This window comes from Chrysemys picta, chromosome 2 (assembly GCF_011386835.1).
Source record: "Chrysemys picta bellii isolate R12L10 chromosome 2, ASM1138683v2, whole genome shotgun sequence".
NCBI classification, from domain to species: Eukaryota; Metazoa; Chordata; order Testudines; family Emydidae; genus Chrysemys; species Chrysemys picta.
This window is the reverse complement of record NC_088792.1, coordinates 14,666,763-14,679,551: the sequence shown is the minus strand read 5'-3', so window position 1 is coordinate 14,679,551 and position 12,789 is coordinate 14,666,763. Positions and strand designations below refer to the sequence as shown.

The window sequence follows — 12,789 nt, the reverse complement described above, 5'->3', positions numbered from 1 at the left end:
TTAAATAAAGGCAGTGACAATATTAGTCGTGCGTGTCAATAAGATTATACTGAAAAATTACCAGCTTCAGACCACCAGCTAAACAGATCTATAGAAATGCCCAGCAGAGAGTGTTTTTGCCATTTACCTAAAATGTTGGTAAATGTTTTCAGTTTTTGACAAAAAAAAAAAAAAAAAAAAAAACACCTTTCAAACATCAAAAACAGCTTTCAAAACCTAAACTCTCATTTTTAATTTTGGGTTTTCATCAAGCCACAAAGTTTTGATGGAGATTTTGGAAAACCTGAATATTTTTAATATTTTCCTGAGAAAAATTAACTTCTTTTGACCAGCTCTACTAGTCACCCAACTGAAGTAGAAATGACATTATCCCAGCACTACAAGAGTAATATGTGTGAGTGTACCAAAGCAGCAGGAAACCAGTATCTTCCCCAAACCCATGCATTCTCCAATATAGATTGTTCTCCAGCAAAGACCTCATGGCTGGAATGGGGTTGTTAATTTCATTCTCTTTACCTTACAGACTACACTGACTCAGCATCCTCCTTCTTCTGTTCCCAAAGTAAGCCACGCCCAGCATAATCAAGAAGAAGAGTGTTAATATGGGATTCTCATTACAAAGGTAAGAGGGCTTTTCTTTTCTCCTTCACTTAGATGAAGGGAGACAATTATCCAGTTTTAAAACTTTCTGGAATCTTTTGTACAAGACACTATCGGATATGAAGTTGTACTGTAAAGGTTGCAACTAGTCTTATTATAGGTGGGTCTGGAGCAGCACTACCTATTAAGGATGCCCTTCGCTTCCTATTATCAGACTGTTTCCAATTGCTCATAAAACGTGGGTTAAAGTTTTCCATGCTATGTCAGGCTGAAGGTTTTGGAAAATTTTAGCCAAAATGGTTCAGCTGCTTCTGAGAATGAGTCTACGGGGAAAAAATGCCATTTTGCCCATATTAAATTCTAGAGACTTCTTTTCTTTGAAATTCTCTAGCACCTCTGTGCTCTGGAGCAGGGATGTGAAATTCAGCAGGGGATAGCCTTAGTGTTAGGTATGTGCCTTTTGCTATTCCCGTGAAAATCTGCCCTAATCCGGCCAAGTTATAAACCTCTGAAAGTCCGTTTGTACATGGGCAGTAGAGACTTGCTAGAGCAGTGGTTTTCAACCTTTTTGAATGTGCAGACCCCTAAAAAATTTCAAGTGGAGGTGTGAACCCTTTGGAAATCTTAGTCTGTGGACCTCCAGGGGACCACAGGTTGAAAACCATTGTGCTCAAGCTTGCTACCAGCTAACGACTATGAAGATTCCATCTGCACTGAGCAAGCTCCATCTTCTTGCAGCTCCTACATGTTACCAACTGTGCATGTGCCATTCCCACAGCATGACTGAGCATGCTCCAGCCCAAGGCAAGGGGCTCAGGATGACTTTCCCTGTAATTGCTGCTCCAGGCCAGGGAGCCTGTCTCTCAATGACACCATGCTAGCACCCAAGCAGCATGGAGGAGGAAGCAGTCTGACTTGAATGCCGAGGGGACAAAGGCCAGGCCAGGAGAGCGGGAAAGAATTACACTGGGACAAGGAGTCTGGTGAGACAGACTGGAGAGCAGAGAAAAACTGACTGGGAGGGAAGAGGGGGAGGCTGGGACTGGAAGCTGAGGGAGAACACGGGTGTGTGTGTGTGAAATAGGACTAGAAGACAGTGTGGGAAACAGGGTGGGGGGAAGGAGACATACTACAAGGGTATGGGGGGAAACTGGGACTGCCTGGGCAAAAAGATTGGGACAAGGAGTCCAGGGAGGGAGACCATGTATGACAGCCAGCTTGGGGGAGGTGGAGAGAGATTGGACAAGGAGCCAGGAGGGGAGAACTGGGATGGGATGGACAAGGAGACAGGGACTGGGTGTCAGGGGGAGAATGGGAGTTGGACAGCGAGCCTGGAGGGGGAACTAGGACTGGCTGGGCAAAGAGACTGGAACTGGGATTAGATATGTAAGGAGTGGGACAAGAAGCCAGAGGTGAGGAAGTGACAGAACAGAGACAGAGGAGTTAAAGTTGGAGGAAATGGACAGAAGAGTCTGTGACCACTAGAGAACACTCCCTTCCAGAGCTTAAAATGAAACCCAAGATTCCTCAATCTCATCACTCCTCGCTTTCACAGATATTTGCTGACAACCACTGGAAAAGTATTGCATCTCCTCCCCCTCTTGAGCTGGCCCACATAGAGGAAGACAACCTACTACTGCTATCACTAATTCAATTAGTTCACATGGCAAAGGTCCATGAAATGGATCTAAAAGTTCATATGCAGCCGACGACCCACATGGGTGTCAATATGATGCTATATGACAATTTGTTATCTCAGTTTTTTTTTTTAGTAATCTAGGAACTAAGAGCCATATTAAGGATGCAAAATTAGGCACTCAAAAATTAGGCAACGCCAAAACTATTAATTTACATGATCACATACTATTTTTTCCACAGGACCCCTGCCCCAATCACTGCAGAGGATGGGCAGCACTCATTCAATGAACAGCTACTCAATATTTTGTTTTCATCTCATTGTTCAGTGTGTGGCCCCATGTCTTGTTCACTGCACATTATTCAAACCCTGCTCTGAAGAGAGAAGTATTAATTTCCTCATGGTCTTTTCTATGGTGCTCAACACTATAGTATCCAAGCAATTCACAAATATTCATTAATCAGATCCATAAAACCCATGTGAGATGAGTAGGTATTATTATTCCCACTTGACCGATGGGGATCTCAGGCACAGAGGGATTAGGCACAAAGGTATTCATTAATTTTAAGTGCCCAATTTGAAAAGTCTACCACATGATTTTTCAGAGTACTTAGCATTAGATAACACTTTATATATTCTAGCCCAACTCCCACTCACTTCAGCTGTGAGTGCTCAGCACTTCTGCAAACCAGAGCCCCTCGTCTCAAGTTGGATACCCAGCAAATGAGGAACACACAATTTGTGACCACCTGTGAAAAGTTTGATTTAATTGGATTTGCCCAGCATCTAACAAGAACTCTGGTAGAGGCAAGGACAGAATCCAATCCTCCAGGGCAGCATATGACTGAGTTAACCATCCTTCTTCCTGCAATCCCCTGCCTTGTTCACTACACACCTTCGAACTTCTTTAACAAGTGAGGAGGGGGCTCAACAACTGTCTCCTTTACTACACAACCCTGATTCATCCCCACAGCAGGTCCATCCTGTGCAGTGAATGAGGCAGAGTCCTGTGGAAAAGTCAATATGTGATCGTTTAATTAAAAACTATATCATACCATAATGGATATGCCCAAGGGGATTTCCTAACTTTTGAGTTGACTTTGCAACCTTAATAATGTTCTTTTAACATAGCTTTGTGCATGTAATTCAAATATACTATTCTCTTTTGCCTTGCCCCTCAGGCCAAAGTATATGGCAACCCCTTTCAATATTGTTCTTTTACCTTGGCATACTGTACTGTTTCAATTCCCTCATTTCTGCCAGGCCCTACATATAGCATTACAACTGGTTTAAGCCTCGCTCAGAAGAAACATTTTCCACATATACTGTGTGTGAGCAAGCCAAGAAGCACTTCTACAGTATTGGGAAAGCTTTGCACTACAGGAAAGCAAAAAAAGTACCTGTGGATTTGTCCATTTTTATGCAGGTAGTCCAGCCCCTCCAGCACCTCCTTTAGGATTGTGGCTATACTAGGTTCATCCAGGACTCCATTCTTGTGTTCCCCTTTTGCCACTATGTGTTTAATAACATCCAAAACAGAGCCTAGAGAGAAGACAAAAGTTAAACTTGTTCTTTAGCTTAAACTGGAAGGAATTATTCCATGTGATTAAATGCCATCTACACAGTAATCTTGTGGGTAAATCAAGAAAGCCTGGAAAATAAGTGGAGGGGTTAGGGTTAAAGTCAGTAGCATCCATTTTATTTCTAAACAAAAATACAGATAAAAGGGTACCTTCTCCATTCCAAATGGGATGCACTGAAAGGACTTTTGCATAGAATACTGGGTTGGAAGGAACCTCAGGAAGTCATCTAGTCCAACCCCCTGCTCAAAGCAGGACCACTCCCCAGACAGATTTTTGCCCCAGATCCCTAAACGGCCCCCTCAAGGGCTGAACTCAACCCTGGGTTTAGCAGGCCAATGCTCAAACCACTGAGCTATCCCTCCCTCCATACTTGCACTTTCTTCATAGTTTTACTGAAAGTGTTTAAGCCCCCCATTTTTATCTGGTCAGTGGTGGGGAAGGTCTTACAGACCCTCAATAGTACAAACATCCAAAAACATACACCTTTAGCTTGACTGAAAAGTTTGTCAAGAAGTCCAATATCAGGTAAATGCCTTACAGCTTAAAGGGCACCTAGTTTGTCAGCTAGTTGTAAGAGTTAAATTTCATTCTGACTAACTTTGTGATTAAAATCACAAAAGAATAGTTTGTCAGTTGATACACATACTGGAACACAGATGTTGAGGAGGCAGCTGTTTTGGCATTGATTCAACTTAAGAGCAGGGAGAGGAAATGAAGAATTGGTGAGGGAGTTGCAACTATGCACAAACTAGATTTTGGTAGAATTTTATTTTCCAGTTTCTAAAGACACATTTGGTTCACAGTTGCCAACATTGGTACTATTCCTAACACTTAATGGTGAGCATTTCTTTAACAGATGGAGAGAACATATGAATTTAAAATTTTGGTAACAAAATTACTTCCTCACTATGTACAGAATTGGAGTAGAGTTTAAATCCTTCCTGAGAAGCATCAATACAGCTCCTCTTCCTGAAGGGGTGTGAATTACATCATCCTGGATGACAAACCATGCTTTACAGACCAAATCAGCACTTTGAATTGCACCCGGGAATAAATCGGGAATCAGTTCAGAGACTGTCTCTTCTCTTACAACATTGTGACCTGCTGATGTGTTTGTGCCAACATTCTCTGTATTTTCATCTGGGGACTGGAAGGCCATATATTTGGTATTTACTACTCCCATTAGCCAGAGAGCCTGACCTTCAAGGCCCGGTGTATAGCCTGTCTCTATTCTCATGAGCTAAACTGTGTTTAGCAGCTCAGTTTGGCGGTTGAGTATCTCCAATCCGGTTTTGTATTGTTTAACCCTTGTATGTGCAACTGTAGGGAGCTTTAGTGATACAGGTATCAAACAAGACAATGTCAGCAATGGTGATGGGTTTTGGAAAGAATTAGCTTAGGACCACAGGTTTTCTATTTTAAGTCCTTGAGCAGTATACTTAAATAAGGAACATTTCAGTACCAGTTTAGCTGGTTATAAGAGTTAGAGTTCATTCTGACTAACTTGTGATTAAAATTACAAAAGAAAACAGAACATGTTTTGACTTGTTAAAGAACAGTGAAAAGCCCAGAAGGGTTTAAAATTGGCATGTATTAAAAACATTAAGACTTAGTCATATGAATTTTGATTAATAATGAATTTCAAGAATGTGCCAGTTAACATTTCTAAGCAGATAGAAAGCAGAACCTTATGGGAAACACATAGGTAAAGATTTAAAAAACAAAACAAAAAAACACACTTGTGCTGTTATAGACCCCTATGCAATTATATATTTTTAAATATAATTTAGGGGAAGGGTTTTGGGTTTTTGGGGAAATTTTGCATTATTTTGTTTTATCCATTTTATTCACAAGGGGAGGTTGGAGGCCGTGGGGGCGGAGGCAAGGGTTGTAGAGCAAATACTCCCTGCAGTGGTGGCTGCTGTCCCACGGAGCTGGGCTTAGCTCTTCACTCCAGACATTGCAGCCTGGTGCACAGGGTCACTGTGCTGTCCAGGTTTGGCACCACCACCCCTCCACCATGATGGAGGTGCATACAAGCCAAATTTGAGTGTATAATCAGCTGAATATGAGCTCCCTGTGTGACACTGAGGCCATAGGGTTAAAGCAATCCTTGGATGCATAAACAAGAGAATCTTGGGTAGGAGCAGAGATTATTTTACTTCTGTGATCATTATTGAACTACTGTGTCCAGTTCTGGCGCCCACAATTCAAGAAGCATGTCGATAAATAGGAGAGGGTTCAGAGAAGAGCCACAAGGATGATCAAAGGATTAGAAAACATGTCTTACAGAATTATTTTTGGGAAATTCTATGGCATGTTACACAGGAGGTCAGACTAGATGATTACAATGGTCCCTTGTGATGGTGGAATTTTTGACTATGAAAGGAACAAATACAACAGAAGACTGAAAACAAGAGTTTTCAGGATCTGCATCTGCACCAACTGCCTAAAAGTTCTAGAGACCTGGTCTCTTAACTATGTTCAGTTTTCCCCCACCTTCCTAGGGCTGTAAAATACTTTTGATACTGATTATAAAATGTGTCTAAAGGTACGTCTGTTCTTAGCCAAAAGTCCCTTCTTACTGTAACAACCTGAGTTATAACACATGCCTGCATTTTCTACAGGGAGAGCAACATTTACTGTGTGTCAGTGAATGACTGAATGTGACTCGTTTCTACTAAAGAAAAGTCACAAAACACATACCAAAAAATCAGAGTATGTGCCTCTTCATTTTACCCCAGAAGGGCTAGACTCTGAAGTTTTGGCTTTTAGATTCTGAGGTCTTTAGGACAAGGGACGTCTCTCTTGAACATTTTTGTATGGCACTTAACATAATGTGGCCTTGTTTGGGTTCTCTCGGTGCTACTGTAATGTACGTAGTAGATTCTAAAGTTTGACTGGACACAGTGTCTGTATTTAGGAAATACCTGATGTGTGCATATGCCTTGATATGCTCACAAAACTATCTTCTAAAATAGAGCTCATCAGGCACAAAACTTCCACATAGACTGCTTGGTCTTCCCCCTCAAATACACTTCTATCTGGAGGACCGAACGCAATGAGAAGTCCAGTAAGAATATTGTGTTCATGTTCTCACTTCATCCTCCTTCCACAGGGGCAGAAGATCATACAGAGTATATACACACAGATTTGGACCTTTAAAAAGGTTTAGGTAAGTTAGAGTTTATGTTTAACACAGAAAAACAGTAATTTTGTTTATAGAAAAGCTAGAGCCAACACGGACCCATATAGTATATAATTGGTACAAGGCCAGCTTGTCATTTTAAGTCTGCTTATGTATTTTTAGACTCCACTTTCAGGTGGGGATGTTTAGAACAATGGAGGAATTTGGAAGTGTTCTATAGAAACAACAAACAAAGGAGAAAGACAAAGAGCTCTCTCAACCAATATTTAATGTCGCAGACAGCAGATAAGTGACTAAAATGCCTAGGGCTTAATTTCAGCTGATTTCAACCCCCTTGGAGTTTTTATAGCATGTTTGGGGATGGGGGGTTTGGGATCCTGGGAAATTTAAGAATTTAAGCTCTGAAAATGTCACCTTCCTACTGAACCAAGTGTTGTCTGAGTCATCCCCACCTTGTCTCTCTCATCCCCACTGAGGTTACTAAAAGAAAAACATGCTTTTACTACTGTCACCACAGCAGTGTAAGAGCTATATTTATTCTATCTCATGCACCAACAAAATTGCTAGTTAAGCTCTGATTCCAGACTCCTGATTGCAACTACATATGACAACATTGGGTGACACAAAGAACTAAAATGAGCTGCATTCCCATACAAGATTCAGCCTGAAGTTAAAAATCTTACTTCTGACATATTAGCTAAGCCAGTTTGATATGGAGGGACTAAGAAATAAAAGGATCATACGAAAGAAACGGATAAATAACTAGATTAAAGCCATTCCTGAGCAACTAGAGCCAACTACAGTATTCTTATTAGTCCAAGACCACTATTGCTTTAGGATTTAGACAGACTTCTCACTGATGAATACTTATAAGATTCTTGTACATTCAGAGGCCTTTCTACCTTTACCTTAAAGATCCTCTGCCACCAATGGAGTACTATCTTCCTATCTGGGCTACATACTTCTAAAGTCTGTGAAATAAAATGGGCACATTCAATTATTTCATCAAAGTCAGTCCTATGCAAGATGGAGAACATGCTTTATTGGTCACAATATTTTTTTATATAGCACTATAGTTCTTGGCACAACAGCATGCTCCCATCCCAAGGGCCTTACAATCTAGAGTAGCAGTTTTCAAACTGTGGGGTGGGACCCCAAAGTGGGTCGCAACCCCATTTTAATGGGGTCACCAGGGCTGGCTTAGATTTGCTGGGGCCCAGGGTTGAAGCCCGAGCCATACCGCCCGGGGCCAAAGCCAAAGTCAGAGGGCTTCAGTCCTGGGTGGCGGGGCTCAGGTGACAAGCCCCAGCCTGGGGCTGAAGTCCCTGGGCTTCAACTTTGGTCCCGCCCAGGGCAATGGGGCTTGGCCAGACTCAGGCTTCGGTCCCTCCTCCTGGGGTCATTTAGTAATTTTTGTTGTCAGAAGGGGGTCACAGTGCAATGAAGTTTGAGAACCCCTGATCTAGAGGCATAAATGCGAACAGCACAATACACAAAGCCCCTTGTGATCACAGCTCTAAAGGTTCATAAAACTGGTGAGTTGTAAGAAGCTCTTTGAAGGAGACAGAAGAAGCTTGGCAAATGTTGAATGAAAGGCTATTCCAAGTGATCAGGGCAACATGTAAAGCAGCACAAAGTCAGGAGTGGGCACCCAGCAATTGGAGTCTAAATTTAATTCACTGAAATGTTAAGCATGGGTAGAGAGGAAGCTCTGATGAAGAACCACCAATGGGTCAGAGACTATAGGATTCCAATACATGCTGTTAAAACAGAGTTTTACTTGGAACTGTAATATGAAAAAATGCAGCAACAAATGAGAGTGTTTCAGTGCATCAAATGCCTGCAACGCAGTATAGAAAAAGTTGTTGCAAGATACTATGCACTGCAATAAGATGTTCAGAATTACTGTTTATTCCCCTTGCATTCAAAACCTTCACTATCATTTAGCACCAATCACAACTCATCAACAACTATATTATCTCTATTTAGTAAAGTACAATCCCATGGTGCAAATTATACTGTAATTAAAAGTTAAGTGGTTTTCTGTTCAAACTTGCATGTTCCATAATTAGCTTTGAAAGATACAAATGCACCAGAGTTTGCAATACTTTCTAATGATAGCAGACATGTCCAAGAGAATCTTTGTGGTACATAGATTTTTCCCACAGCAGATAATACAGCCTACAGCCATTACAGGTCAAGTCCAGCACAAGAAAAGCAAACGATTTATTGGTGTCCCAACATCCGAGGTTAGCTCTGGGACTGTTCAACTTAGACAAGAGACAAATAAGGGGGGGGGGGGCGCAAAGGGAGGATATGATAGAAGTCTATAAAATCATGAATGGTGTGGAGAAAGTGAATATGGAAGTGTTATTTACCCCTTCCCATAACAAGAACCAAGGTTCACCTGAAGAAGTTAATAGGCAGCAGGTTTAACACAAACAAAAGGAAGCAGTTCTTCACAGAATGCAGAGTCAACCTCTGAATCTCATTGTCAAGAGATGTTGTGAAGGCCAAAAGTACAACTGGGTTCAGAAAAGAATTAGATAAGTTCATGGAGAATAGGTCCATCAAGGTCTCTTAGCCAAGGTGGTCTGGGACGCAAACTCGTGTTCTGGGTGTCCGTAAACCTCCAACGGCCAGAAGCAGTGACTGGACAACAGTGGATAATTTCCCTGTTCTGGTCATTCCCTCTGAAGCATCTGGCACTGGCCACTATCAGAAGACAGGGTACTGGCTAGATGGACCATTGGTCTGACCCAGTATGGCCATTCTTATGTTCTCTGCAACTGACAAACTGGCCTGATCTCTCTCCAGATGTGAGACCAAAGACAAGAACCTGCAGCTCCCCTCCCCACTGTGCTATCAGGACAGAAGAGGGAGGTGGATCATGGCTCCATTTCTCCCTTTTTCATAACGTGAGTGCAGTGGAGGAGAACCTACAAATTAGGTCAGCCCTGTCTGAATAGAACACCAAATAACTGTCACACTTTTCATAATCATCACCAAGTATTTATACCTTACCCATCACTACAGTATCTTAAGAGACCGAAGGCACAACAGGTTTATTAGCAAACCAATATCTGAAACACAGGACATGCCATGTGTAATGACTCTCCCACCATGAGTCACCTCAGCTAGGACTGAACCTGGGGCCATAAACACTAAAGCATGGGCCTCTACTAAATCATGTAAAAGAGTAACACCACTAGCTACTAGCAATACTGTGCTCTTATCTTGTGGCCAAACACAAGAGGTAAGCATGTAACACGCTGAACCAATTACACATGCATCTTTGGTTCCTTATTCTTCGGACAAACACTCATGGAAGACTAGAGCTCTAGTGAAGATTACATACAAGAGTTGCGTATAAAGCAACTTGTCTCAATCTGCCTAGGTACTGCATATATGTCATGAACCGCTCTTCCCTCAAGCAGCCTGCTGATGCTGCAGCAATTACATGATGGATAAACACCTCCAGGACATCTTTTTAGATCAAAAGACAGAACATCGTACTGACAAGTCCTGAGAACATGGGGAATCTGAAAGAGCCTGGCAAAACATGAAAGCAGGCACCATGGAAGCCTTTATGGGTCAGACAACTCTGAAACTTTATCGAAACAGTAGTGAGCTAGAGTTGTGGCTGAGGCAACATGTTTCATTCCAGGTCCCAATTTTCTAGTACTTAAAGTGTTACTTTTGGGGCTCCAATCTCAAGCTTCTCCTCAGCCCAAAACTAATTGTTTTAGAAAAATCTTAGGGGAAAAAAAATTTGGCTCTTTGGAATACTTTGCATTTAAATAGCAGTTTTCATCTGTACATCACAAAACCCTTTACAACTATCTATTTTACAGGTGGGGGAAGCTTAGGCAGAGGAAGGAAAGGCATTTGTCCAAGGTCACAGAGGATTTCTGGCACGTCTGGGAATAAATACCAGTTTTCCTCTGTTTCAGTCTAGTGCTCTATGCATTGGACCACATAGAATCCCCTAGATACTTTATGTAATGTATCAAAAAGGCGGCTTTACCATCAACACAATTATTCTAGAGCTTTCTGTATTCCACTTATAAGACTTAAATCTTCCGTCTTGCCACATGCTCGGGCCAAAAATCTTAAAACGTGGATGCCTAAAGTTAGGCCCCAAAATCCATATTTAGGCACCTAATAAAAACAGAACTGATTTTCAGAAAAAGTAAGCCCCACAGTTCCTGCTGAAGTCAATGAGATCATTAACCTTTGAAAGTCATGCCGTTAATTTAGATGTCTAACTTTAGGCACCAAACTTACAAACAGTTTGCCTTAGGTCTTCAGTAAGAACCAGTGCCTAGCATGTACGAATTTGCACATAAACATTCTTCCACAAGGCATTGCTTTCTATTAATTCTTGCATAGACCAGTTCAATACTTATTACACTTTAAGACAGTGCACACCAGTTGAGATCAATCGTCCCCATCTCCTGGCTAATCTAGCCTCCTCATCGTTCCCTCCAAACACCATGTACCAAATAGTTAAACTTGGTGTAGCGCACACCCTTCAAGTACACAACGATGTAAAGTCTAAAACACTGCACCAGGCCCTAGCAGGTCTGTCAGCATTCTATAGGGTGCAGTGCTCTCTTGGATGCTCATCCACTGACGGTGAAAAAGTCTGACTTGCTCTACAAATCTCACTTCACCACCTTCCATCCCAAGTACAAGGCATATTTCTCGGACCTCACCAACACCAACATACCCATGAAGCACACATTTAAGAAATCCACATGCAATGTTCCTCCTCAGAAGAGGAAGGAAGAAAAAAAAAGAACTACATGTGATAGTTATTAGTCACACTGCTTAATGTATCAGTGGAAGATGCTCAGATACTTGGATTAGGGTATTAAAAACCTGAACAAAACAAAACGTTTAAAAAAAGATTAAAGATACATATGAAGCATTATGGCTGAAATTTTACACACTCCCAAAAGGCAAGAAATGTATAGTTCCCACAGCAATAAAATCAGCCACACACTGCACTCCACAACCTAAACTACAGTAACTGAACCTCACAGAGTATTCAAAATACACAGGACACAAGTTAGGTTCTTGAAAAGAAAACTCACTCTGAATTTCCCAAAGTACGTGTAAAAAAAATCTTCAGCCATGACATCACACTGAAGTCAACATTGCACAGCCAATAACTGCTTTCTGTTGGTTAGTATGAGGTTTGGCATACATGATCTGGACACGCTGCTGTTAAATTATAGATGTTACATACATTATTTTTATAGGATCAGAAAGTCTTGAATACAAGTTACCAAATATTGTCCCCTTTCAACTTCAGGGCCCGAAATTTCCATGGGGTTTAGTGCAGGAGTCTGGCAGCACAAAGCGCTTTTCAGGATTGGGCCCAACAGACTTCAACTGAGAGGATTCCGAGTCACATTTAGCAGTAGCAAACAATTTAAAGAGCATCATCATCAGCTTTAAGAATTACATCTACTTGGACTGATCAGCCTCTGACTACCTGAGAGAAATAAACCTCAGAAATATAGACAGATGTTTGGCCTTACAGAGCTGAGACAGAATCTAATAAAACAGGGAGATCAACACACTAGACACACACCAAACAATGTCCAGATAAGAGAAAAGGAACAAGTGAGACAGAGAACAGAAGAAAACATTTGAATAAGTTCCAAGTTCATGGATCTGTCAATTTCTTCATGTCATTGGGTAAGCCATGTCACCACAGACAAGATGTCATGGCCAATTTCAAGGAAGAGATTTCTTTCATTTGCCCTCTCTCTCCAGACTGTGGCCCATCTGCAGAGAGGTGTAGGTACACA

General features: G+C 41.6%; 1 protein-coding gene and 1 long non-coding RNA gene across 5 annotated transcripts in view; one reads left to right on the top strand and one right to left on the bottom strand.

The window, feature by feature from the left end:
• The window catches only part of OXSR1 (oxidative stress responsive kinase 1), a 124,638-nt gene that overhangs the window by 61,293 nt on the left and 50,556 nt on the right, over nucleotides 1–12,789 (bottom strand). For all 3 annotated transcript variants that reach the window (XM_008163009.4, XM_024101023.3, XM_042859605.2), the window contains one exon: nucleotides 3,637–3,778. In XM_008163009.4, coding sequence (XP_008161231.1) covers nucleotides 3,637–3,778 — 142 coding nt within the window. The remainder of the gene's footprint in view (nucleotides 1–3,636; nucleotides 3,779–12,789) is intronic.
• Nucleotides 1–12,789, top strand: part of LOC135981909 (uncharacterized) — a 95,586-nt gene that overhangs the window by 55,669 nt on the left and 27,128 nt on the right. Inside the window, exons 2-3 of one of the 2 annotated variants that reach the window (XR_010599089.1) lie at nucleotides 524–622; nucleotides 6,938–6,995. This is a non-coding gene — a long non-coding RNA (uncharacterized LOC135981909). Of the gene's footprint in view, nucleotides 1–523; nucleotides 623–6,937; nucleotides 6,996–12,789 lie in introns of those variants that run through there. The other variant, XR_010599088.1, reaches the window with a different exon arrangement.